General features: G+C 43.3%; 1 protein-coding gene across 6 annotated transcripts; it reads right to left on the bottom strand.

Moving 5' to 3' along the window:
* Positions 1-9,181: 9,181 nt before the first annotated feature.
* DDO (D-aspartate oxidase) lies at positions 9,182-27,359 on the bottom strand. Of its 6 annotated transcripts, none has more exons than XM_044924403.2 (6): positions 26,978-27,359; positions 26,380-26,580; positions 24,790-24,965; positions 19,940-20,048; positions 17,869-18,045; positions 9,182-10,623 (listed from the first exon to the last, which is right to left on the bottom strand). In XM_044924403.2, the coding sequence occupies exons 3-6, from the start codon at positions 24,959-24,961 to the stop codon at positions 10,056-10,058; spliced, it is 1,026 nt and encodes a 341-aa protein (XP_044780338.1). In that variant the 5' UTR covers positions 24,962-24,965; positions 26,380-26,580; positions 26,978-27,359; the 3' UTR covers positions 9,182-10,055. The 6 variants fall into 6 exon arrangements, with proteins under 6 accessions (XP_044780338.1, XP_044780336.1, XP_006071894.3 ...); XM_044924401.2 differs by having other exon boundaries at positions 26,380-26,584; XM_006071832.4 differs by lacking the exon at positions 26,380-26,580 and having other exon boundaries at positions 26,978-27,358.
* Positions 27,360-27,986: the final 627 nt, after the last annotated feature.

Consider the following 27,986-nt stretch of genomic DNA (forward strand, 5'->3'; position numbering starts at 1 on the left):
GGATGGACTGGTTGGATCTGCTGAGTTTTCCAAATTTGCTGGCATATTGAGTGCAGCACTTTCACAGCATCATCTTTCAGGATTTGAAATAGCTCAACTGGAATTCCATCACCTCCACTAGCTTTGTTTGTAGTGATGCTTCCTATGGCCCCCTTGACTTCACATTCCAGAATGTCTGGCTCTAGATGAGTGATCACACCATCATGATTATCTGGGTCATGAAGATCTTTTTTGTACAGTTCTTCTGTGTATTCATGCCACCTCTTCTTAATATCTTCTGCTTCTGTTAGGTCCATACCATTTCTGTCCTTTATTGAGCCCATCTTTGCATGAAATGTTCCCTTGGTATCTCTAATTTTCTTGAAGAGATCTCTAGTCTTTCCCATTCTGTTGTTTTCCTCTATTTCTTTGCACTGATCGCTGAAGAAGGCTTTCTTATCTCTCCTTGCTATTCTTTGGATCTCTGCATTCAAATGGATATACCTTTCCTTTTCACCTTTGCTTTTCACTTCTCTTCTTTTCACAGCTATTTGTAAGGCCTCCTCATACAGCCATTTTGCTTTTTTGCATTTCTTTGTCTTGGGGATGGTCTTGATTCCTGTGTCCTGTACAATGTCACAAACCTCTGTCCATAGTTCATCAGGCACTCTATCAGGTCTAGTCCCTTAAATCTATTTCTCACTTCATATAATCATAAGGGATTTGATTTACGTCATACCTCAATGGTCCAGTGGTTTTCTCCACTTTCTTCAATTTTTTTTTTTTAAATTTTATTTTATTTTTAAACTTTACATAATTGTATTAGTTTTGCCAAATATCAAAATGAATCCACCACAGGTATACATGTGTTCCCCATCCCGAACCCTCCTCCCTCCTCCCTCCCCATTCCATCCCTCTGGGTCGTCCCAGTGCACCAGCCCCAAGCATCCAGCATCGTGCATCGAACCTGGACTGGCAACTCGTTTCATACATGATATTTTACATGTTTCAATGCCATTCTCCCAAATCTTCCCACCCTCTCCCTCTCTCAATTTTAGTCTGAATTTGGAAATAAGGAGTTCATGATCTGAGCCACAGTCAGCTCCCGGTCTTGTTGTTGCTGACTGTATAGAGCTTCTCCATCTTTGGCTGCAAACAACATAATCAATCTGATTTCGGTGTCGACCATCTGGTAATGTCCATGTGTAGAGTCTTCTCTTGTGTTGTTGGAAGAGGGTGTTTGCTATGACCAGTGTGTTCTCTTGGCAGAACTCTATTAGCCTTTGCCTGCTTCATTCTGTACTCCAAGGCCAAATTTGCCTGTTACTCCAGGTGTTTCTTGACTTCCTACTTTTGCATTCCAGTCCCCTATAATGAAAAGGACATCTTTTTTGGGTGTTAGTTCTAGAAGGTCTTGTAGGTCTTCATAGAACCGTTCAACTTCAGCTTCTTCAGCATTACTGGTCAAGGCATAGACTTGGATTACCGTGATATTGAATGGTTTGCCTTGGATATGAACAGAGATCATTCTGTCGTTTTAGAGATTGCAACCAAGTACTGCATTTCGGGCTCTTTTGTTAACTATAATGGCTACTCCATTTCTTCTAAGGGATTCCTGCCCACAGTAGTAGATATAATGGTCATCTGAGTTAAATTCACCCATTCTAGTCCATCTTAGTTCGCTGATTCCTAGAATATCGATGTTCAGTCTTGCCATTTCCTGTTTGACCACTTCCAATTTGTCTTGATTCATGGACCTAACATTTCAGGTTCCTATACAATATTGTTCTTTACAGCATTGAACCTTGCTTCTATCACCAGTCCCATCCACAACTAGGTGTTGTTTTTGCTTTGGCTCCTTCCCTTCAATCTTTCTGGTGTTATTTCTCCACTGATCTCCAGTAGCATATTGGGCACCTACCGACCTGGGGAGTTCATCTTTCAGTGTCCTATCTTTTTGCCTTTTCATACTGTTCATGGGGTTCTCAAGGCAAGAATACTGAAGTGGTTTGCCATTCCCTTCTCTGGTGGACCACATTCTGTCAGACCTCTCCACCATGACCCGTCCATCTTGGGTGGCCTCACACGGCATGGCTTAGTTTCACTGAGTTAGACAAGGCTGTGGTCCGTGTGATCAGGTTGGCCTGTTGTCTGTGATTGTGGTTTCAGTGTGTCTGCCCTCTGATGCCCTCTCTCAGTGCCTACCATCTTACTTGGGTTTCTTTTACCCTGGACATGGGGTATCTCTTCACGGCTGCTCCAGCAAATCACAGCCTCTGCTCCTTACCTTGGACATGGGGTAGCTCCTCTCAGCCGCCGACCCTGACCTTGGACGTGGGGTAGCTCCTCTTGGTCACACTTCCACGCCATCGCTGCCACCATGCAAACTACAGCCTTTAGGTCAAATCAGGCCCTCTACCTGCTTTTGTAGATAGCGTTTTATGGGCACGTAGTCATGACCATTGCTTACACATAATCTGACTGCTCCAAGGTTATAGTGGCAAAGTTGAGGAAGCTGCAATATAGACTGCATGGCCAGGGAAGCCTAGAATGTTTACTATTGAACCCTTTACCAAAGCATTTTGCTATCCCTGGTCTAGTGGCTAGTATAAATCTGTTTTCTCATCCCAGAGATCCACTAATTTTTTTTTTTTTTATATAAGAAGACTTAGATAAAAGTTTTTGGTTGAAAGGAAAGAATCTACTTAATGGGTTCAAGGAGAAAGGCATATTATGGTAAACTACTTCCCCAGAGAATCCATGGACAGGAAATGAAATACAGGTATTACTCCTACAGTCATACAAATTGGCCTTAATTCAATTATATTAACTAAAGGAAAAAATAAGCATCACTAAGAGCTCCAGTATTCTTGCCTAGAGAATCCCCATGGACAGAGGAGACTGGCAGCCTACAGTCTATGGGGTCACAAAGAGTTGGGCATGACTGAGCAACTAAGCACAGTACAGCAAGAACACCATTGGTTACAATATGATCTTGACCAGGGACTGATAATATATTCAGGAGGTAGGATAGCACCAATGTAAGAACACAAGAGCTTTGTTTGAGTAGTTTCGACTTTGTCTGTCCTAACAATGGGTGATGACAAGTATAAAGGAGATAAGGATATAAGGATATGTAAAATGTCCCTGTTTGGGAAAAGAAGACAAAATTTTTAAGTAAGAGATAGAATTCAGCAAATGCTATATTTGCTTCATTACATTAAGATCTTATTGTTATAGCTATAAAATGTATCCTTAATTGCTCCAGGAAAAATAACTTCTTTTGGGAGGAATCTGAAACCCTCCAGCTTCCATCCTCTTCTCATCTTTTTTTCTTTTTGGCTTTGCTGCAGGGCATGTGGGATCTTAATTCCCCAGCGATCAATCCAGTGTCCGCTGCAATGGAAACATGGAGTCTTAACCCGTGGACCCCCAGGGAAGTCCCCACTTTCTCTTCTCAATACAATAATGTTTGAAAAGCAGTTTTTAAAACCGTGAGGTTTCTGAGGACTGCAGAACTGCCTGTCCAGTCAGACTTCATGAGAAATGGAACTGGGTCAGGACCTGGGTCATTCCTGACGCTTCCCAAGAAGCACATGTCCCCTTGGGCTTCCTTCTCACCTTTTCTGCTTGTATCTGTCTCCTCTCTCTTGCCTGGCTTCCTTTACATAAACCTGAACAATCTGCACTGTTGGCCCAAGTCTATGTGTCTCCAGAGCCTGCCATTATCAGGATTTAGAATCCCTTGGTACAAATTCTTAAGAATCTGACTAGCTTAATCCAATTTATAGTTTGATACTTTTCACAGAGCCTGCTGAAACCTTGACTTTTACATTGCTCACCAAATCAAAAGACTACACCCCCAGATTCACTTGAATCTAGTGTAGGGTTATGCAATTAGATACAAGCAAAACTATTGTGAGTCTTCTGTAAAGTTTGGGGGTGGATGTGATGATGGAGTAACTGGAGCTCCAACTGACATCTTGGAGCCACACCCTTGAAACAGCAGAATGTGAGCAGGAAGAGCCTGGATCACTGATAAAGTTCCCACAGCGGCCCAGGACTGCCTAAATCCAGGCTTCTACCAAGTGAGAGAGAAATGCATGCCCATCTTATTTAAGCAACTACTTGGTTGGAGAAGGAAATAGCAACCCACTCCAAAATTCTTGTCTGGACAATTCCATGGGTTGAGGAGCCTGGTGGGCTACAGTTCACAGGGTCACAAACAGTTGGACACGACTGAGCAACTTCACTTTCGCTTTGGGGGAGTTTCTGTTACTTGCAACTGAACCTAAATGTAATCAAAAGTTTCCTCGGATCCATTAACTATAACCAGAGAGACAGGGTAACAGGGATTCTGCCCAGATAGTGAACTCTCAGGTTTGAGTAGACTTCCCAGAAAAGGGGACCTGGGTAGAGCAGGCAAACCATTTAGAATATTCATCACAATATTCCATTAGCTTAGTTCCATTGTCAGACCACTTGGCTTTGTATGGGAGAGAAATACCAGGATGCATGAGAAGTTCTAGGGTAGACTGATATCTTAGAATCAGGTATCAGATTGGTGTCTGTGTTGTGACACCATCAGAGTAAACACTGTAATTCAAAGGAAATTTAGGCTCTGAGTGGTGGAGTTGTGGGTAACATGACTGCGAGGCAGGTCTGCAGGTGCCCTGCCTAGGCAGAAGTCAATTGTTCTACTAATATTGAAGAAACACTGGTTACATTTTTTCAGAGCTCTGGCTAACTCATTCCCTTTAGCTACTTAGGGCGGTGATTTGTAGATGGCAAAGTCGCTTAGGATAATAAAGCCCCCAGGCCTGGTGGCAAACTGCAGAGATTTTTCAGGAAGAAAGAGACCACTTAAACATCTCCACTGGCTTTTCGTAAGTGAATGATACCCAGAGGAAATAGGTTTCAAATAGGTTTCAAATAGGTTTCATCATTTACATTCTCAAGAAGAAAGATGAGAGGAATCAAGAAAAATAGTATAAGTGTTGCTACATTCATTTCAACTATCTGTTTCAGAGTCCTGAAATAGGTTTCCCAGAGGACACAGGTCCCAGAGGATACAGATCCCACCATCATTTTCTTCCTTTTTGCTAAAAGCTCTTAATGGATTGAGAAAAATGATGGTTCAACTATCAGTTGATTTGAATGCATAAACAGGGATGTAGCTCAGTGGTAGAGCTCATGAGACCAGGTTCAATCCCTGGCATCTCCAGGCCAAGAGGGTGTGTTTATTTGTGGCTTCCCTGGTGGCTCAAGAAGGAAATGGCAAGAGTACTAAAGTACTCTTGCCTGGAAAATCCCATGGACAGAGGAGCCTGGTAGGCTACAGTCCAGGGGGTCTCAAAGAGTCAGATACAACTGAGCGACTTCACTTTCACTTTCCCTGGTGGTTCAGATGGTAAACAATCTGTCTGCAATGCAGGAAACACGAGTTCAATCCCTGGGTCAGGAAGATCCCCTGGAGAAGAAAATGGCAACCCATTCCAGTATTCTTGCCTGGAGAATTCCAAGGACAGAAGAGCCTGGTGGGCCCCAGTCCCTGCAGTCCCAAAGAGTCAAACAAGACTGAGTGACTAACACTTAAACTTTAACATTCAATAAAAGGAACAATCTATATCATTTTTTTAAATAGCCTTTCTTCTATAACCATGTCCTATTGGACTATGGCCTTTCTGTTTAACTTCTTTTCTTGCAAAGCAAATAAAATCCTCAAAGTCTGTACATAACCTCTGTCTGCTGAAGAAGCATCGTACGTACGTGCTAGTACCCGCAAAGCTGCTGTATCCCTCAGGGTCACAGGCACAGCACGTCCTGGCTCAGCCACAAATGTCAGACACTTGAAGAAGGGGATTTGAGAGGGAAATCTGTTTTTCTCTATGTTCAGAAAAAGTTTTAAATGGACTGTAATAGAAAATGGGGGCCCATTCTTGGCCTTAGCATAGTGATCTAAGACTTCAACTTACAAAACAGGAAATCTTTATGGAAACAAACAGTAAAAAAGGCCAGCCAAAAGAGAAAAACAATGACTATTTATTCAGAGCTTGCTATAACAAGGGAGTCAGTCACTGTCTCTCCAAGGAAGGCAGAAGTGTGGGAAAGTCTTTTAGTGACAAAAGGCTTGTCACTAAAGAGAAGACTTCAGGTATGCCCTGAATGGAGGCTCCGGGAGTGCAGAAGCTGTTGGCAGGCTATTAAGAAGTGGAGCATCCTCAGGTCCTGCCTGGTGACTCAGTGGTAAAGAATCTGCCTGCCAATGCAGGAGAAATGGGTTTGATCTCTAATCCAGGAAGATCTGACATTCCACAAGGGAAATAACCCCAGGCACCACAACTACTGAGCCTGTGCTCTAGAGCCCTGGAACCACAAGTACTGAGCCCAGGCATTGCAACCGCTGACCTAGAGCCCATACTACACCAGAGAAGTCACCACAGTGAGAAGCGTGTGCACAGAGTTATGGTGCTCCTGCTCACTGCAACTAGAGAAAAGCCTGCGCAGCAATTAAAAAAGTAAAAGCATTAGAAAGAATGAAATAATGCCATTTATAGCAACATAGATGAATCTAGAGATTGTCATACTGAGTGAAGCAAGTCAGAGGAGAAATATCATATGACATCCCTTACCTGTGGGATCTAAAAAGAAATGATACAAATGAACTTACTCGCAAAACAGAGAGACTCACAAGCTTAAAGAAGAACTTATGGTTGCTAGGGGGAAGAATGCATGGGAGGGATAGTTAGGGAGTTTGGAATAGACATGTACACACTGCCATATTTTAAATGGATAACCAGCAAGGACCTACTGTATAGCACATGGAATGCTGCTCAATATTAAGTGGCAGCCTGGATGGGAGGGGAATTTGGGAGAGAATGAATATATGTGTATGTATAGCTGAATCCCTTCCCTGTTCACCTGGAACTATCACAACATTGTTAATTGGCTATTCTCCAATACATAATAAAAAGGTTTTAAACATATGCCTTTCTCCAAAGAAGTGGGGCATCCTGCGTGATTGGATAGGGGTGTATTTGGCTTTCTCTGGTTGGTCCTAAGTTGAAAACAGGACAAATTTTAGGGAAACTGTCAGTTATTAACCAAGTACGGACCATTTGGGGCCAATTGTTCCAGAAATGATTGTTAAGCTTTCTAGATCGTTACAAGAGACAGCAATTTAGCATCTTACAAATCTGACCTGTAGCAGACTGGCTCCCTCGCTGGTGATTATAAAGAAGAAGGTGGCTTCCTGGGCCAGCTGCTGCAGGCCATGGATCAGAGTTCCTTTATATATAGTCTGGCCATTGTTCATTTGTATATTCAGTCTCTCATTCAGAGAGACTGTCTGTCTCTGAGCAGGTGGCTGTCTCTGAGCAGCTGATCTACAGCGAGCAAGACGGTTCCCAGAATTTCTAGAGAGCCACTTTGAGAAACAGATAATTCCTGCTACCTTGCCCAGGCGTGTCTAAGGACATACCTGCTTATGTGAGCACATGACTCTTAGCTCAGTGCCCCAAGGTGCAGAGGAAGAAGGGAGAGAAGAGTGGTTACAGTAGTGAGAGAGCCCAGTGAGGAGAGGAACGAGGCAGTGCTCATAACCTTCTGTCCCAGCTATTGGATAGAACTCTGTGGGTTACAAATAAATACTGATGCCAGGGCTCCACCCAACCCCAATGATGCTAATTTATTAGAGAAGGGCTTGAATCATTAGTTTTTCAAAATTTCCCAGGTGACTATAACATGCAACCCAGCAACTGATCAAAATAAACAAACATTTAAGAGAAGAATCACATATTTAGCAGTTAGTAAAAATGAACTCAGGGCATGTAGCCATGACCACTTTCTCCAGAAGCCTCTAATTTTTCAGTCTTATAATGTTAGGCTTTAGGAATATAAAATGAAGAGTTAAATTAGAGTAATTGCTTAGACTGTTGCAAATAGGCAATAATCATAGAGTATGAACCTACCTACAGGAAATGAAAATGCTGCAGGATCTAAACGGTGGGCATAAAGAACAACTGAGTACACTTAAGACTTGTAAAAATGACCAAAATCTACCTGTTCCGAGCATTTTCATTTTTAAAAAATATTTCTATTTATTTATTTATTTGGCTGCATCGGGTCTTGGTTGTGGCATGGGAACTCCTAGTTGCAGCATGTAGGATCTAGTTCCCTGACCAGGGATCGAACCTGAGCCCCCTGCACTGGGAGCACAGAGTCTTAGTCATCATTTTCATTTTTAACCACCAAAAAGTTGTTAAATGCCCTCTTCAAAATGCCATTTTATCATATTATTTCTCACAGATCATGTGTAGTGAGTGCATGTGTGTATGGATGGGTGTGTGTGTATGCATGTATTTTCAGTCCATCTGAGCTTGTACATTTCTCAAACACTCTAAACAAAATTCAAAAAAAATTGAAGTTTGAGCATATAAACTCTAAAACCTCAGAAGAATCACCCACATACTCCGCACACCTCCATATCCAATTTTTATTTCTAACCATTTCTAAATTTTCAAATGTACCAGTATATCTGAACTTGATACAACAACGCCCCCTGATGGAAATACATAGAAAAGAATCCACCCTTGATTTAACTTGGGAATTTCATTACTGCAAGGGTGATCAAGAGCACGGCGTGCATGCTCTGTCTCCATCTTTGTCTCTTCCAGCACAGGTTTTTTCCCCCCCACACACACACAAAATCACATACAAAAGTTCAATGAACAAAACAACAAGAATGGAGCTGTGCTGGGGGCTCTTTCCCATGCTGTTTGCCAACCCCATACTCCCCTCAAGATGTCTAAAATAAAACTTATTGTTACTAAACATGAGAAATATACCCCCCAAATTAAAAATAGAATTACATATATTTTTAGATCTTAATGTATACACTTTTCATACACCTTTTCAACAATAACTATAGCATAAACACCAAACACATTACATCTTATTACAACTATTTAGGCCCTATATTTAAATTAGATATAGTCAAACTTAGAGATTCTCCAATGTTAAAAAATAAATAAAACAAACTATTCTCACTAAAAAAAAAAATTCATATATTTTTTTTACTTTTTTTTACTTAGAAGTAAGCTTCCTTATCTTAATGAATAGCATCTCCTTTATCATTCACTCAGCCAAAAACCCTCATGAGTATTCACAACACCCATGAACAGATTAAAGACTAAGCCAAGAATCCAGATTAGATTTATTAATTCAGTAATTCCAAAATCATTGTGTCATGAGACATACTCCCACTCCTTCCCAGTACTTTTTAACAACTTGCAGAAAACTCTTTGGTTATATTTCATTCAGAGTAATTGTTCCATCTTAATTAGCAAATTAGCTCTTTGGCTGCACATGAAATTCAATCTTCAAAAATGCTTAGGCAAAGTCAGCCACCCAGTAAGCCACCTCTCAATTATTTGTGGTAATGGAAAGTACACCCCTTAGGTGGCTGACCCCAGACAGCAATTGAGTTGATGCCACACCTGTAAGCAGCACATCATCACTATCTTCTACCATCTGCCAGCTGAGGGGAAGTAGAGGTTGCCATTAATACTAGCAGGATTCATCCTTTGTCTTCCACTAAATGGAATGAGCCTGAATTGTATATCGCCGTGTAATTTTTAAGGATTACAGTGTTCACTTGACTACAACCTATGAGCATCACGGCAGCTCTGCAACTGACAGTGAGTTAAGTGTTTTCCATACATTATCTCCTCCTGTGGATTCATACGCCAAAAAAAATATATCAAAATTCTTGCATCCATGTGAATTAGCTTAGATCCTTGGACCTGAGATTTAAAAGAAATCTTTATAGCAAGTATTTTTTTTAAAACAAAAATAGAGCTTAACGCCCTATGTCATAGCTACTACTAACTAGTACTAAGTTAGATCAGTAGTAGGTTTAAGTCTACTGATACCTATTGCATCAATTCTAATTTTGAAAACAAAATCGTGTCCAATTAAACTTTCATTCAACAGAAAAGTTACTTGAATCTCTTCTGGTACTTAAGTTACATTTTGATTAATAGATTCTGGGGCCATTTGCTATCATTTCGGGTCACCTACAGCTTTGACTTGGGAGCAGGAGTCCTAAGGACTTGGACACACTCGTTCACCAGCCTGGTGGCCTCCAGAGCAGTGCCCCAGTGCATGGCAATGCCCCCACTTCCATGGCCATAGTGATGGACCACAGGCAGCCTCCAGCTGCCCTGAGCTAATAGCTCTTTCTCCAGCCGTACGCCTGGCCTAGTGGGCCTCAAACCCACTTTCTCTCTTAGGTCATAGGCTCCACGGAGAGAGGGCTCGAGGGCACAGCATCGGGAAAGAATCTCTTTGCTAATTTCTGCATCTGGGGACAAATTCCAGTCTCCTTTTTGCCTAGTGCCACCCAGGGTTACATTGGATACGCCAGGGTAAATATATGTCAGCCCACTGCTATCTCGGATAAAGTGCTTGACCCAGGGAGCCTGCACTTTGAGTACTTGGCCCCTCACTGGGAAAATCTTTGAGTCTCCTGCAAGCTGCCTGCTTCCAAGGCCTGAACAGTTGACCACAATGTCGAAGGACGGGTGAAGCTCCCACAGGTCTTCTATTCGTCGGGTGAGTATCAGGCCCCCGCTTCCTTTTAACCTAAAGAGAACAAGAGACCATGAGGCGAGCCTTACCAGCGTCCTGCTCAACCCCTTACAGAAGTGACAGACAGGAATCAGAAACAAAACTGAGGTGACCGTCCAATGAGCAAATACCTCCAGCGCTTCCAGGGCCCGAGCAGGTGGTATTCTATCTGAGTATCTCACATCCTTGCAAACCAGAGTTTCCTAAAGTTGAACCTAAATAAAAACCTATTTCAGAAACTCAAAGGAAACTAGATGCTTCATCCTTTTTATGTTTAATGGAGTTCCTATATCATTCTCATGCTCATGTGTGCTCAGTCATGTTCTACTCTGAGACCCCATGGACTGTAGCCCGCCAGGCTCCTCTATTCAAGGAATTTTCCAGGCAGGAATACAGGAGCGGGTTGCTGTTTCCTACTGTAGGGGATCTTCCTGACCCAGGGATCCCACTTTTGTTTCTTGCTTTGGCAGGCAGGTTCTTACCACTGAACCACCTGGGAAGCCCTATATTATTCTAGACGCTAAATAAATATCAGGTTAACCTGATGTATTTTTTAAAATACCCAAGCACTTTTGGTTTATGCCACTTATTTAGCTCTTAGATTTACTGCCTCCAATATTTTTGTCTCATATTGTTAACTCTTGCATGTTCCTTTGTGATACCCTTATCTCCCTAACAAGATGGTTAGGCTCGCATGCACCGTCCCCCACTTACATCTCCCACAGGGGTGCCAGCATGAGAGGAACCCAAAATATTTGCAGCTGATGGACTAAGTAACAGTTGTGGTTGGTAATGATTTTTCGGACCAAGTCGTCAATAATGAAAAGAAATAGTTTATCTAGGTTCTATGATCTGTTTTAATAGTAGTAAAATATACGTAACACAAAATTCACCATTTTGACCATTTTGAAGTGTACAATTCAACAGTGTTAAGTACATTCACATCATTGTGCAAACACCACCATCATCCAACTCCAGAACTTTTTTCATCTTGCAAAACTGAAACTATGTGCCTATGAAACAATAACAATCTTATTCATAGGTCACTTGTAGAATATAGAAGGCTTAATAGGAGAGGAAGACTGTCAGCAGCTCTGTACAGCAGATGCAGACTGCCTGCCTGTGTGCAAGGTACTGCTTAGAGGCAAAGCACTCCTCCTCAAGTTTGACAAAGGAGCCAGGAGACAGAAGTGTAAGTGCTTGGCAGAATGAAGGACGTTCCACATGAGAGGTGATGTAGAATCAGAAACCAGGGGTTTAGGTCCCAGTTGCCTCACATTCACTTAGCTTTGAGGTCTTGGCCAACTCATCTCACTTCTCTGACCCTCAGTTTCCTTATCTGGGTTATAGGGGTGACACCTCCCTTGCCTGCTTCAGAGATGGTTGTGAAGTTCAGATGAAATAATGGGCATGACAGTGCTTCACAGGGGCTTTCCCTCGTGGCTCAGCTGATAAAGAATCAGCTTTGCCTGCCGATGCAGGAAACACAAGAGACTCAGGTTCAACCCCTGGGTTGGGAAGATCCCCTAGAGAAGGAAAAGGCAACCGGCACTGGTATTCTTGCCTGGAGAATCCCATGGACAGAAGAGCCAGGTGGGCTACAGTGCATGGGGTCACAAAGAGTCAGACACGACTGAGCAACTGAGCACGCACATGCTTCACAAGATATAGAAGACCCATACCAATAAACTAAAAATTTCTCGAGGAGAGACAATGTCTTACGCTTCTCACTACACCTATGACCCAGCTCAGCACCCAATACCTAATGAACTTGACATGAATGTTGGGTAATACTGAAGACAGTATGAAATTCTAGTTTGGGTATATGACGACTAATTCTATGTTTTGGCTTGCCTGCACCATGGAGGTACCCAGATACTTAGCCAAACATTCTTTTGGGTGTTTCTATGACTATATTTTGGATACAATTAACATTTACATGTTAGACTGAATAGAGTAGATTGCCCTCCTTCACATGGGTTTCAACCAACCAGTTGAAGGCTTGAACAGAACAGAAAGGCTGACCTTCCTTCTGCTGGACTGCGTTCAGACTGGGATGTCAGCTTTTTCCTGTCTTCAGACTCAGGCTAGAACACCGGTTTTTCCTGGGTCCGGTGTTTGCCAGCCTTCAGACGGAACCATACATTGTTGGCTCTCCTAGGTCTCCAGCTTGCCAACTCACCCTGTAGATCTCAGGACTTTCAGCCTCCATAACTGTGTGAACCAATTCCTTATAGTAAATCTCTTTAAATATAATATATGTATATATATATATAGTCTATTGGTTCTGCTTCTTTGAAGAATCCTAACAGATTGAGAGTGGTACCACATTGGCATCCTTGCTTCAAGCCTGAAACAGGATATTTTATTAACAGCAATCAGAAAATTAACTATTTTCAGTCCATTTGTATGAAGACGAGGAGAAAAAAACTAATGGAAAATCTCAGTTGGCAAATAATGCTATGCATATAGATTCATGGGGAAAATCCACTGTTTATTCTTAGAAATGCAATGTAGCTATAATATATTTATAATATACATTATATATTATATTTATAATATGTAATATATGTATTATACTTATAATATATAATATACATATTATACATATACATATAATATATATTATATAGTATATATTATATATGTAATGTATAATATACATTATATATTACATTTATAATATAAAATATATTATATATTATATAAATTATGCATTATATATGATATGGTACATAATATATATATTCTGGTGTCAGGAATATAAATATATTATTTATAATATAGTATATTTAATATATTATAAATATATTTAATATAGTTAAAATAACATCACAGTTAGAATTTTTAAAATGCATTTTAGTTTTACAAAGCAATTAAATATATAGCATATAACTCTCTCTCTCTCTCTATATATATATATATACTCTAATTTTAACCTGAAAGCTTTAACCTCATCCAATGAACATCCCTACTGCTCACTCATTGTGTTGCAATGCATATTCTAATAAAATAAACTGTGATAAGTGGGAAATAAATTCTATCTCCCACTTCTCAGAAGATCCATCTCTACCTTGTCCATGCCACAAACTTGTCTGTTTTAATTTACCTAAGCCCTGTTCAGGCACAGAGCAGCTTCTGGTCCCTTTATGGAGGAGACCTGAGGTTTCTGTGGGCAGAGTGGTCCAGAGGGGAGCAGCTGGGCACCCTTAGTCAGTCCAGCAGGTGGGGTTTTCCTCCTGCAACTGTCTTAGGGTAGTGACTGGAGGCCCAGTGGAAGCCCCCAAGGCCATTGCCCCACATCTCTTCCCTACTAACCTTGTTGCCATTGTCAGAAAAAATAAACATCATTTTCCACTTTCCTGGTTGGTGCCCTTCCACCTCATCTTTGCATAACCAGGGAGAAAGCCTGGAGGGGGCGGGGGAGCGGGGTGAAACCAGCTCACATTAGACCTGTATCTGAGGCCAATTTTTGCCCATGGCTTGTCTGTTTAGGGGCCAGCAGCCAATGCTGGGTGAAGGAGGAATTCTCTGCTAAGCTGCTACTGCTGCTAAGTCGCTTCAGTCGTGTCCGACTCTGTGCGACCCCATAGACGGCAGCCCACCAGGCTCCCCCATCCCTGGGATTCTCCAGGCAAGAACACTGGAGTGGGTTGCCATTTCCTTCTCCAACGCGTGAAAGTGAAGTCGCTCAGTCGTGTCCGACTCTTCGCGACCCCATGGACAGCAGCCTAGAGCCCTGGAAAAGGAAGACTGTGGTCTAGTGGGCACAGGGTATATTGGATGTGGGGAAGCAGGAGTCCACTGTGCACAGGAAGGGACCTTTGCAAGTTGAACATTTGTAAGGCAGAGACGACCTGTCTCCTGCTTGACGTACAATTCACATTTCTGTCCATCTGCCGAGGGAGTGGTGTAGGCTCTGCTGTCAGTCAGGCCAAGCAGGAGAACAGAAGCTGTAGGAGATGTGAGACTGGAAAGTAACAGAGAAGACTCCATAGAGGAAAGAGAAGGAAGCAGCTCAGTGTAGTTAACGCTGTGCTCAGTGCTGGGCCACGGAATTAAGGCACGGTCCCCTGGAAAGGAGGCAATGCAGCAGAATCACAGGGCCCCCAGCACTGAAATGGGGCACCCACTTTCTGAATGCCGCCCAAGACAGGACCATCCTGCTCCAGCTGGGATGATTTATTTAGGTAGGATGCCTGGAGAAGAGACAGGTTCAGCTGACGTATTGCCTCTATGATTCATTTCCTGGAAGGGCAAGTACAAAGCAGCAGAATATGACTCCACTGGCCAACGATATAAAACATGATCTGCATGACTGATTAACCTCCAGGGGGTTTTGTTCGTTTGTTTGTTCTGAGTATTACTGGGTATACTTTTTTTTTTTTTTTGAGGAGATGATTTCTTCTGTTCTTTGAAAAACACTACAGATCTAATTTGCGGTTAAGAACAATTTTTTTCTTTCCTAGAAATTAATATTGTTCCAGAAGGATAGAGCTTAGATTGAAGGCATTGTTGTGTGGCTTACTGAGTGAAATGCCTATTTTTGAGTCAGAATGCTTTAGGCTGAACACTCGCATTGTGTGGCAGGGGTGTAGGAGGCAATAGAACAGACCCTGGGCGTGAGGAACAAGCAGGGATTGTGTGGCTCCCCAGCTGGGTCAACCCGTGGTGGAGAGTGGGTGGCAGCCTACAGAGTGAGCCCCAGGACCCCACGCCCTCACCACAACACAGCTCGGGCTCCCTCTTGGCCTGAGGTCCTTGATTCTAGAGCTTTGCCTTGGGCTTAGAGGAGTCCCAGCCCTACAAAGTCTACCTCAGGTATGACCCTCCTCCTCCTCTACACTGGCCTTCTGGTCAGCTGCCAGGACCTGAAGGAAGGGGGGGCAGCTAATCTTACAGAGAGGAGGCCCCTACATGCCCCCTCACTGGGGTGGGGGGGTGGTATGTGGAAGCCTGAGGTATTACAGGCCTAGAGGGGTCAAAGTGGTGGGGGGGTGGACGGCTAGGACAAGGGTCTCCTCGTGGCTTCCCTGCAGCAGACAGTGTGTCCTATCTGCCCGAGGCACTCACGTTCCCACCCACTCTCATGGTCGAGGTGTGTATCAAACAAACAGACCTTAAAAGGCCTCCCCAAGACTCTCTGGGGCAAGAGCAGCCCCTTGGGCCTCTTCTCCTTGACTCTGTCACCTAAAACCAGACAGGAAGAAGCGTGCTCCGAGGCACGAACCCCAGCTGGCTGGTCACCAGGCCCGATGGTGTTGCAGTCAGGAGGTGGCTCCCACTGGCACAAAGTACCACTTTTATTTTAAGTAAAGCTAAATGCTGACAGCAGGCTTCCAACTAATGAGAGGATATCAGGATTTCCCCCAGGCCTTCAGATCCCACAGTTAGTACTGAAAATAAAGCTATAATGGAAATAAGGGGTCAGTTTTCTAGAAGATGATACTTTAGAAGTAGGCAGAACAAATTGTTCAGGTAATATACATTCTCATGTGAAACTAGTTGAGTGTGGCCCAAAATAAATATGCATATATTGACCGTAAAGCTCTGTAACTTCTGGCTTGCCTAATAATTTCCCCTTAATTTTATTAAGATAAATGATACCTTAACTAGGTATCAATAGCATTGGCACTTCCAAAGTTCTTTTTCTAGGCATTCTTATAAAGATAAAAGTGCAACACTATATAACCTTGCCACTCAGAAAAGATGGTGATGCCCTGAAAACTGGAATGTTGGCTGATGGGTAACTCCATCACATGATAGCTCAAATATTCATTTATTAGCTGATATACAGTGGTTTAAATTTCACATATAAACAGGGGTTTATGGGCCAGCAAACAAGGCACAAAAGTGTAGGTTTTATGAAACTCGAACTTAAAAAAAAAAAAAGTCCCATATAAATTGCTAAGAGGTAAAAGTGAGATGAGTATTTACAAAGCTACAAAAATATATCATGATGTCATGATGTTCCCAACATGTGCCTAACAGACTTAGGTTCCCTCCTCTGTGCTCCCAATCCACCCTCATAAATTTGTATTTAACACTCAGCATACATGTTACTGTAATTGTTAATTAACATATATATCAATACACATACACACACATACGCCATCACCCTCAGTAGAATTGACTAGCTTCTAGTACAGTGCTAGGAATACACAGAAGCTCAACAAAGAATTGTGGAATTAATTATTCCATTTAATTATCTTATATCCTACATCTGGGACTAAGTCATTGTTGCCACCGCTTACCTCAAATCACTTTTCCAACTTTTATATAATAATTTGCATTATTCCTATGCATCTACCAAATATACAGATTCAGGCACTGAAAGGGCCAGTTTCACAACCCTCAACATGCTTGCAATTTCCAGATGCAACAAGAGAGATTTATTAATGTGTCTTAAATAATGATACCCTTGATGTGTTTCCTAACCAACTGGAACAGGAAGTCCTGAAAACCAAGCCAAAATACAAGTTCTTGGAATTTGGGCTGAACTTGGTAAGGAAGACATTACCTAGTTTAGATAAGCCCTCAGTTTTAAAGTCCTTGTTAATAACAAAATAAAATAATGGAGTGATTTTCTTTTTCATTAATGAGAAAAAAATTCAAAAATAATGTATAATAAGCCTAAGATTCTCTAAAGAAGAGCTGGAAGCATATTCTCCAAATATCTCACTTTATAGATGAGGAAACAGGTTCTGTTTCAGTGAGGGGGTCTTAGTGGTGGGGAGAGAGGGACCAACCCCTGCATCAGGATGCACAGGGAAGCAGAAAATGGACGTGTTACTAACTTGGGTGTGACTCACTCCTTGTGACACAGTGTCTCACAAACTGTTTACTAAGCCAATGGCACCCCACTCCAGTACTCTTGCCTGGAAAATCCCATGGATGGAGGAGCCTGGTAGGCTGCAGTCCATGGGGTCGCTAAGAGTCGGACACGACTGAGCGCCTTCACTTTCACTTTTCACTTTCATGCACTGGAGAAGGAAATGGCAACCCACTCCAGTGTTCTTGCCTGGAGAATCCCAGGGACAGGGGAGCCTGTTGGGCTGCTGGTCTATGGGGTCGCAGAGAGTCGGACACGACTGAAGCGACTTAGCAGCAGCAGCAGCAGCCGCCGTTGATACACAACAAGGCACAGAGCACAGAAGCTCTGAGGCACAACAGAGAATTTTGTCTCTATGTTATGAGAAAGTATGAATGTATTTGTGGGTAGGACAGACAAAGGAAGCAGTAAAGTCCACTCCAACCAACCTTTTCTGCAACCACGGGAGGTAGGCAGGGCCTTCACACTTGAGTGTCGTAAAAGCATGACCAAACACATGTTGGGGGAATTTCTTCAGCTCATCCTTGGTCATCTTTCGAAATCCTAGCACCACGTCAGCCCAGTATGGCACTTCTTCAGTAGGAATACTCTGAAATATCTGCCAACTCAAACACATTAAGTGGAAAAATTTCCTGAAGTTTTATGAGATTTCTAGTAAAACCCATGTAACATTCTCTAAAGCATTTTAAAAACACACTTCTTATGCCCGTACAGAGAAAAATATATATATTTTTCTGTTCACTTGGGTTCATATAATTCAGTAGCTAAATTTAAAATGTTGGGGGTAGGGGGAGGGCAGGCATTGGAATAAGACATTTAAAAAGCTGTGTGTCTTTTAAAGATTGAATTTAACTCTCTTTTTCTAAAAAGCTTTTGCCCAGCTTTTCTTATTTGGCAACCCACTCCAGTATTCTTGCCTGGAGAATCCCAGGGACAGAGGAGCCTGTTGGGCTGCCATCTATGGGGTCGCACAGAGTCAGACACGACTGATGCGACTTAGCAGCAGCAGCAGCAGCAGCATCTGGGGGGAAAGATTTTTCTGTTTTGCATAATTCTTTACATAAACTGTAAACAAATCATCAAAAGTTTAAATGTTGGCCTCAATTTCAAACAAAATATATAAGTTAGAATAAGCAATGAGGGGAGTGCAGGAGACAGGGGTGTGAATTATGAGAGAAACTGTAGATGATCACATTAAGTCATTGATAAGAAAGGCCAGGATTTGTTAGGTGAAGCCCTGTATCCTTTTTTTTTTTTAATTGGAGGCTAATTAATTTACAATATTGTGGTGTTTTTTGCCATACATTGACATGAATCATCCACAGGTGTACATGTGTCCCCCATCCCAAGCCCCATCCCATCCCTCTGGGTTGTCCCAGTGTATTGGCTTTGAGTGCCCTGTCTTGTGCATTGAACTTGGACTGGTGATCTATTTCACATATGGTAATATACATGTTTCAATGCTATTCCTGCAAATCATCCCACCCTTGCCTTCTCCCACAGAGTCCAAAAGCCTGTTCTTTATATCTGTATTTCTTTTACTGTCTCGTGTGTAGGGTCATCCTTACCATCTTTCTAAATTCCATATATATGCATTAATATACTGTATTGGTGTTTTTCTTTCTGACTTACTTCACTCTGTAAAATAGACTCCAGTTTCATCCACCTCATTAGAACTGATTCAAATGCATTCTTTTTAATAGCTGAGTAATATTCCATTGTGTATATGTACCATAACTTTATTATCTATTCATCTGCCGATGGACATCTAGGTTGCTTCCATGTCCTAGCTATTGTAAACAGTGCTGCAATGAACACAGGGGTATATGTGTCTCTTTTAGTTCTGGTTTTCTCTGTGTGAATGCCCAGCAGTGGGATTGCTGGGTCATACCCTGTATCCTTAAGTCATGGTTGGAGCTGATGGGGCTGGAATGATATCAGCTGTTAATAAGAAGCCTATAATCATACTACCAATATCTTCTAGGCATATCTTTGGATTTATAAGTATTGGGTTCATTACATCAATAGGAATAAACGTTGTAAAGCATGGCTGCTCTAAAATAGCAAGGAAAATCATTTGAGTGCTATACATGGTTTCTAATGGTGTGGTCATTAAGGTACTGGAATTTATATCTCTGAGTGATTCATTCAACACAGGTCCTGTGGAAGATGTAAAGATTGTTTGCTGCAGGTCTCAATACCAGGCTTTCTTTCTGTCTCATTCTGCACACTCTCCTGTACTAGATCACCCACTTCCTTCCCTCTTTTCATCTACAGGCCAAACATTCAGAAGGCTACATCTCCAGCCCTCTTCTCTCTCCTGAACTCCAAAACCAGATCCAGACCCATGTTGCCTACTCTCTGTCAGATAAGTCTACCTCTATGTCTCAGACATTTATCCCGTGCTCACAGCAGGTACTCAGTAATATTTTCTGTTAAACTCTAAAGTATGTTAAGATCATTCTAAATTACAAAATAATTTCAGATTTCCTCTCTTACCCAGACACCAAAATAACACCAGCATCTTCAGCTTCTGCAGAATTGACTATTGCAAACAGGTGATCAAAGGTCTCTTTGAACCACTGCTTCTGCTTCTGAATGGGTGTGTCTGTGATGGTGGAGAAAAGCAAAGCAGAACAAAAAGGGAAATTATGACAATGACTGTGCTTCAGAGAAGCTTCTTTCTACAAACTGGCAAAAACTAAAAAGGCAGGGAGAAACATTTAGATAAAGTACCACATTGTGGTGAACGATGACTGAAGTTTTGAATGTTGACATGCTCCATCAGATTCAGTTCATATAATGACTAATCAACAGAGGGGAAATCAACCAATGAGGGAAAAGTCTAATACACAGGCCACCTGCAAAGGGGTCTTTGGCACGCAGCGTGTTCCAGAGGCCCTAGAAATGTCCATAACCAACCTGAGCCACATTAGCTGATCTGGCTGAGGCAAGCAGCTGGCTACACCATTGAGATGATGAGAGAAATAATGTAGGGCCTCTTTCCTGGAAGCTGAAAGCACAGCAGGAGACAAGGGGAGATCTTTGGAGCCCAATCAACCAGGTCGAAGAACAGACAGCATATGAGTGGGAAACCCAGGTTGCTCACCCTCCTGATACAAGGAAAGAAAGCCTGCATTGTGAAACTGAGCTCCCTACAGCCCCATCCAAGGCTGCCATTACCTCCAACCCCCTCCATGGAATCAAAGACCAGCTTGGAGCAGCGTTCCTGGGGTCACCAGGGGTGTGCAGGGATCATGCCAGGAACCTCCTGTCTGTCAGAGTCCTGTGGACCAGTGTCCCCTACCCCCCAGGCATCCTCGCCACTGCACAAGGGATTGGACCCGGACACAGCTTCCAGAAGGGTTCCAGGCCTGCCAGGGAGGAAATCAGGATCAGGGTTCAAGCCTCAAAATAATAGTGCCCAGTGTAGGCACAGAGAGCAAGCCTGAACCAGAAGCATAGATAAATCTATGGATGGAGTATTTGGCCATCTGAGCCCTGAGGGAGGGTCATGAAAGAGAGTCCAGGGGCAGGACAGGGACTGAGGAACAGTAATCCTGAGGGGCTGAAATGTGGGGGAGCCACAGAGCAAACAAGGGTAGCAAAGCAGAGGATCCTGGGTCAGCTTTGCTTGGAGAGAAGTCCCTAGAGCTCACTGAAAGTAGAGATGAAAAGCCCCTGGAGGCATCCTGCTTCCAAGTGAATGGGGGCATTTCCTTAGTAGGCTTTCAAGCAATTCGCTTGTTCAGGAGCCAGGAAATGTTTCTTTACTAGTGGATCTCTGCTATTGTCTTTAAACAAGTGCCCATGTGAATGCATTCTCAAAACTTCAGACTGGATCAACTGGTTCAGAAATGAGGAGGAAATTAAAAAATAAGCCACAAAGAACTGAATTAGACCTCATATGGATTACACCCCAACAATCTAAGCCAGTGCCTGAGGATATATTGAAATGTACCCTCCTTTCCCACTCCAAACTTGAAGACACAAAATAGTGACTGCTACTCACACACTGCAAAAGTCATCTCAAAAGAACAGACAATCCCAGTTCAACAGTGAGTAAGGCAAATCTGGTGACCTAATTCATATTCAAGCGCTGGTAAAAGAAAACTGTAGCCAGACTATCAGTAGTAACAGGAAAATGTCGACATACAGAATGGCCGCCATCAAAAAGTCTACAGACAATAAATGCTGGAGAGGGTGTGGAGAAAAGGGAACCCTCTTACACTGTTGGTGGGAATGCAAACTAGTACAGCCACTATGGAGAACAGTGTGGAGATTCCTTAAAACACTGGAAATAGAACTGCCATATGATCCAGGAATCCCACTGCTGGGCATACACACTGAGGAAACCAGAATTGAAAGAGACACGTGTACCCCAATGTTCATCACAGCACTGTTTACAATAGCTAGGACATGGAAGCAACCTAGATGTCCATCGGCAGATAAATGGATAAGAAAGTTGTGGTACATATACACAATGGAGTATTACTCAGCTATTAAACAGAACACATCTGAGTCAGTTCTAATGAGGTGAATGAAATTGGAGCCTATTATACAGAGTGAAGTAGGTCATAAAGAAAATCACCAATACAGTATATTAATGCATATGTATGGAATTTAGAAAGATGGTAATGATGACCCTATATGCAAGACAGCAAAAGAGACACAGATGTAAAGAATAGACTTTTGGACTCTGTGGGAGAAGGCAAGGGTGGGATGATTTGAGAGAACAGCACTGAAACATGTATCACCATATGTAAAATAGATGACCAGTGCAAGCTCGATGCCTGAAGCAGGGCACTCAAAGCCAGTGCTCTGGGACAACCTAGAGGGATGGGGGAGGGAAGAGGGTGGAGGGAAGAGGGATGTGGGTTCAGGATGGAGGGACACATGTGCCCCTATGACTGATTCATGTCAATGTATGGCAAAAACCACCACAATATTGTAAAGTAACTAGCCTCCAATTAAAATAAATAAATTAATTTTTAGAAAGGAAATGTCAGCATAACACACACGGTGTCCCAGCACTGTTCTAAATGCTTTACAAGTATTAACCCATTTAATCTTTATAAAAACCCTATGGAACAGGATGGTCCCCATAAGGTATTGACATCACTGGGGCTGGTCCAAAAGAAGCTCAGGGAGAAAACCAAAGTCTATCAGCAGCACTAGAGAGAAAGACCCTGATCCAGGGGCCCTGACCACCCCATCAAAGGGTAAGCTAGGCCTCCATGGACTGAATGATCTCCCAGGTAAGCCTCCTTCTTTGAAGATGATTCCATGATTATTGGGCAGCCTTCTCACCACTCACCTGGGCCTGACACAGCAAGGAAATGCCTGGAAAATGGACACCAGGACTCTGGTCACAAGAAAGGTGTCCAGAGTGAACTAGCATTCTGTACACACACCAGGCTCCTCTGTGTGTTTCCTGCAAGGCAGCTCCTAGGAGGTACATCAGCACCTGCTGCTGACAAAGCCAAGTTCCTGGATGGCAGTGCTGAGGTCACAGCCCTTCCTACCCTGGCGGAAGATGGGTTTATTCTCTGTTAGGTGAAACAGGGGGGTCTTGAGGGTAGGAACTCTAAGCACAGTCAAAAGTCAGGATACCGTAGTAAAAACAAGAGTGTTAAGGGAACACATGCAAACTGGATGCTAAGACCCCAGACCGCTTCTCCTCCTCCTTCTAGAATGCTGCCAGCCAGGCCTTCACCCACCCCAGCCAAGAGACAGAAAGCCTCTTCTCTGGGGAACATGACCTACACAAGAAGAAAGACTAAATACAGTGACATCAGAGGTTCCTCAACCAAACAGCTCCCCCATGCCAGTGCAATGAGCCTCAAGATAACAAGTGCTATACAAGGCTCAGAAACTCCTGTCAGGACCCTGCTCCTAAATGTCAACAGACAGGTAAAGATGACCACAAAGCCAAGGAAAACCTGTAACATGAAAAATGAGCACATCAAATAAAAAACACAACTTGGAGACAACAGAAACTGTGCAGGGAGAAGAAACTTTTTTAAAACCATGACTAGTGTCTTTAGAAAGATAAGATGGCAACCATACAACATAAATAGTATGTTAGAACATGGGGAAATTTAGAGACTAAAAAAGAGCTTTGGAATATTAAAATGCTATAGGAGGAATAATAAATCCAACAGCAAGGAAAAAGAGAAAACTGAGAAAAATCTCCCAGAAAGTAAATAAAAAGAGAAAGAGAAATAGGAAGAGAAAAAAGCTAAGAGTATGGGAGGATCCGACCAGGAGGCCCAGCATAACAGCAATTCCAGAAAGAGAGGCAGAGACAGCAGGAGGGAGGAGTCAGCAGTTGGGTAACTCAGAGACTGTACCTTGAACTGGAGACACAAGTTTCTGGATTAAATGGACATAGCAATTCATAGTCCAGATTGCTGGGGCAGTTGGGGGTGGGGGGTGATAATAACTTATAACCATTTGACTACTTAGACTATGTGCTTGTATAACCTTGATGCAAAAACAAAAACAAAAATTAAAGGGGAGAAAAGAGAGTGGAAATGAGGAAATGGAGACAGTGGGTATAAACTTCATTAGTTGCAAAGTGGTTTTGTTTCCTATTAAATTCTGTTTCCTCCTCCTCCCATTTCTTATGAAGAATACAAAAAGGAAAAATGCATGGACATGTTTTTAAAAATTAATGCATTTTTAGTCCTGAATACATACTGACCAATTTTTTTTATACTGGCTTAGAAGTGAGGATGTTAGTCCCATTACAAGTATTTTCTGACTTGATGGTCATGACTGTTATCAGTGGAAAGATTTCGAGTTACCAACTGTGGTAGCCATTAGTGCTGTTCACCAAATGCTTCTGTCTGCCTGCCTTCTAGGAGCCTTATAGAACTGGACTTCCTGGCTTCCTTCTGAAGAGTGGGAGCATGTGACTAGCACTGGCCAATGAGCTGTCATCATAAGTGATGCATGTTGCTTCCTGGTCAGAGCCTTTAATTGCTAAGGCAGGAGCCCCAGAGCTCTCACCCACCCAGCTACAGGCATTGATCACCTTCAAGACTGTGGCTGCTTCATCAGCTTAGGCCCCTGGGTGCTGAACAGAACCCTTGCTGATATTCAATCCACATATAGTATGAGAGAAAAATAAACCTTTGCTTTTTAAGCTGCTAAGATTTGGAGGTTCTTTCTACCCTGCAACATAACTGAATCTTTCCTAACAGATGAACCAACAAGATGTCAAAGGCACACATTACACTTACACAAACGTCCAGCTGTCTTTGTAAACGGCAGTCCACCAACATCAACACCATTCTATCTCACATCTATCATATCTGACAGAGGAGCAAAAATCCCTCTCTCACCTGGATAAGTAGGAGGAATAAGCATTCCAGCTGCCACATCACTCGTGGTCTCAGGAGTGAATTTGTCTGAAATGACTGTAATGGAGCATCCTGGGACCATTTTGGAAATGCACACAGCAGTAGAAAGCCCCATCACGCCAGCCCCCACAACAGCAATCCGTACTGTATCCATGGGCCTGTGAGGAGGCAAAGTATGAGCTGCAAAACCTTGTTTTAAGAATTAGTCCATCCTTGGGAATTCCCCGATTGTCCAGTGGTTAGGACTTCATATATTCCTTGCTGAGGACGTGGGTTCAATTCATGGTTGTGGAACTAAGATGCTGCAAGCCATGCAGCATGGCCAAAAAAAAAAAAAAGAATTATTCCATCCAGAACAAAGTTTGGCCCTGAGAGTTCTTTCCCTAGGTCCACAGCCTCTTCAAATCTGACCTTTCCTGCCAGCATTTCTCATGGGATAAAGAAAGCTCCTGTGAGCTCTCTTCCCACTAAAAGTGAGGGCAAGCAGGTCTCCATGGAGTTTAGACATTAGCCCCAAACCAGCCTGGAGTTGTCTTGAGAACACAGGACAGGCAAGTACGTCTGCATTTGGGAAGAGATTTCTGCTGATTCCTAAAGCACCTTCCCTGTGGGCACGGCCAAGGGAAGGTTGGTGAAGTCAGCAAGGTAGACGAGAGCAGCAAGACTGCTGCGTCTGCTCCCAGAGACCTCCTGAGAGCAGCCACTGAGAGGGCATGGCTCACAGGCAATTTAGAACTCAGCTCTTACTGTTTACAAACTGCTTTTTAATTGTAACGATGTGACACCAGGTCTGAACCACCGAACCCAACATCTCCTCTCCTGCTCTTCACTCTTAACTGGAAACCAACCCCCCTCACCCACACCCCAACCCTCCACTCTCCCCAACATTCCAGTCCTCAAATCTCACCCTCTAAGAGCAGACTTTCCAGATAAGGAGCCTGGATTCCTTCACAGATTTGAGTTTTGATCCTATAACCTGGGGCACGACCATGGGCTCCTTGCCTCCACTCCTTCATCTCTAAGCCAGGCCACGTGAGTTTTTTATTAGCTCTTGCAGGTGGTAAATAAGGGATGCACTGAGGTTGTCTCATAAAGGAGACTTCTTCTGAGAGCCCCTATGGAATGCAGGAGACAGACGTCCAGGGCCTGGTCTGGGCATCCTGATACTGTCTTCCCAGGGTAGAAACCAGAGGATTGATGTGGGCTCAAAGCCCTCCCAACCCCTCACCTCTTAGCAGCAGAAGTCCACTGAGCCCTGTCCACTGTCAGCACCCAAGTCCTCCTATGCTTCCCTGCTTGTCCCCCTATGCTTCCCTGCTTATCTTTCCACTTCTGGTTCTTGCTAACTTCCCCTAATTGGTCTCAGGTGGAACTCCAGAGAGAAAAAAATGCAATTAGTCCAGTTGGTCCTCATTATCCCTATTAAACAAAGCTCTAGCCCCAGCCCAGTTTATCGGGCTGAGAGAGGCTCTAAATCTTCCTTGGCATGATTTCCCGTCGTTATCCAATCAGCAATAGCCAGGGCATCAGGTCACGTGGTACAAATCATGGCCACCTGCACATAAAATTCACCTTTTCTCAGGAGGGGGCTGGGTGGCTCCTTCACTGTGAGCAGCGCAAAGGCAGTCAGTGCTCTCTTCTCTCTCTGAAGGTCTCTGGCACTGAGAGATTTCAGAGTCTTCCAGTGTGGTTTAGTGCATGTTATTTTGGTTTCTCAGGCACTATGCGGTTTCCTCAGCCATATGTTTATCTGATTGCTCCCCAGTGGGCTGGCTAGCTGAGAAAGAACAGGATTGCCAGGGCAGAGGGAAGAGACAGGTCCCGGGGAAGCAGCAGACCCACATGTGAGGGGCAAGCTTTTGGAGCGTAGCCCCGTGCATGTCCCCCAGAGGCAGAAGGCAGACACCCGTCCCCTTACCAGCTTTCTTATTTCACAATGGCCTCCCCTTCCCAGAAACTTTCTTAAAATAGCTCAAATAAATTGAGAGGGAAAGTAACCCGCAGCTGAGAATATCCAGCTACCAGGAAAGAAAAAATAACCCAGCAAGGTAGGTACTTTCTGGCCCAGTGACCTGTGAATCACTGTCACCTGACCCCACGGAGACATACCCCAAACTCATGGAGTAGGTCCAGAACCACCCCTGAGCCGAAAGCAGGGAGGATTCAGTACCTGTCTCTGAAAAAGCAGCCTTGGAACCCACAGAAGGCTCTGGCACCAGCACTTGTTTTCCCAGCTAGTGGCTGGTCTAGCGCCCTGAGGGCCAGGAAAAGCAAAACTGCTTCCCATTGGGGAGTTTATTAAGGACATTCCCTCTATGTTTAACCTCCATTGGCCCATTCGCCTGTGTCTCTGTCACTTATTCTCCAGAGAAATGAGCAGATGACCTCCTCTCGCCCGTGGAACTGCAGCTCTGCCGGTCCCCTGGCTGGTCCATGCTTGGCAGCCCTTCTCTTTCTAGTTTACAAACCCTCTGCCTTGCCACATATCTGGTATTTCTCCAGCTGATTTGTAAGCGTGGCAAATAAGGGGTGAACCTGTCCAAATTCCAGCAAGTCCCGACTAGAAGCAGACACTGTTTTCCCCATTTGCTGCCCAGTGTTGGCTGCTCTCTCCCGCTGGTGCCTGGCTCTGCTGGGTCAGCTGGTGCAGGGGGGAGTGAGGGGAGGGCGGAGCGTGAGGGCAGAATAATGTTTGTTGATCATTAAGTTGATGACCTGATTGCAGCTGGGAAAATGATTCAGAAGGTAATCTAGGATAAGAATCAAATTATTTTTTTGCCCGTGTATTCAAATATTTGCTGAGTGTCCATGTGCAGTAGACACTTTACAGTCAACAGGTTTGTTTACAGGGAAGCAGTTTGAAGTGTCGAAATAGTGATAATAATGTTGTAACTAATATGTATTTAGCATTAACCCTTTGCCAGACACATGCATGACACCATATAACACAATCAGCCTATGAGGTATTATTAATATTACTCCCATTCTATAGATGAGCAAATAGAGGCTCCAAAAGACTAAGGACAGGCCCAAAGTCTCTTTAGTGGCAAAATTTCACGAGTGTTAGATTCCAAGGCTCAAATTCTTAACAAAAGCACGTACTTTGGTATCAGGAGACCTGTTTGTTTTACCTTGAACAAGCCACCTTCTGAGTTTCAGTTTCCCCATCTGAAAATAGG

The sequence above is a fragment of the Bubalus bubalis genome, chromosome 10 (genome assembly GCF_019923935.1).
Source record: "Bubalus bubalis isolate 160015118507 breed Murrah chromosome 10, NDDB_SH_1, whole genome shotgun sequence".
NCBI lineage: Eukaryota > Metazoa > Chordata > Mammalia > Artiodactyla > Bovidae > Bubalus > Bubalus bubalis.

Coding starts and splice junctions, on each gene's coding strand:
- DDO (XM_044924403.2), bottom strand. CDS start 24,961: ATGGATACAGTACGGATTGCTGTTGTGGGGGCTGGCGTGATGGGGCTT. Junction 20,049..24,789: donor TATTCCTCCTACTTATCCAG/GTGAGAGAGGGA, acceptor CCACCATCACAG/ACACACCCATTCAGAAGCAG. Junction 18,046..19,939: donor GGTGTTATTTTGGTGTCTGG/GTAAGAGAGGAA, acceptor AATGTGTTTGAG/TTGGCAGATATTTCAGAGTA.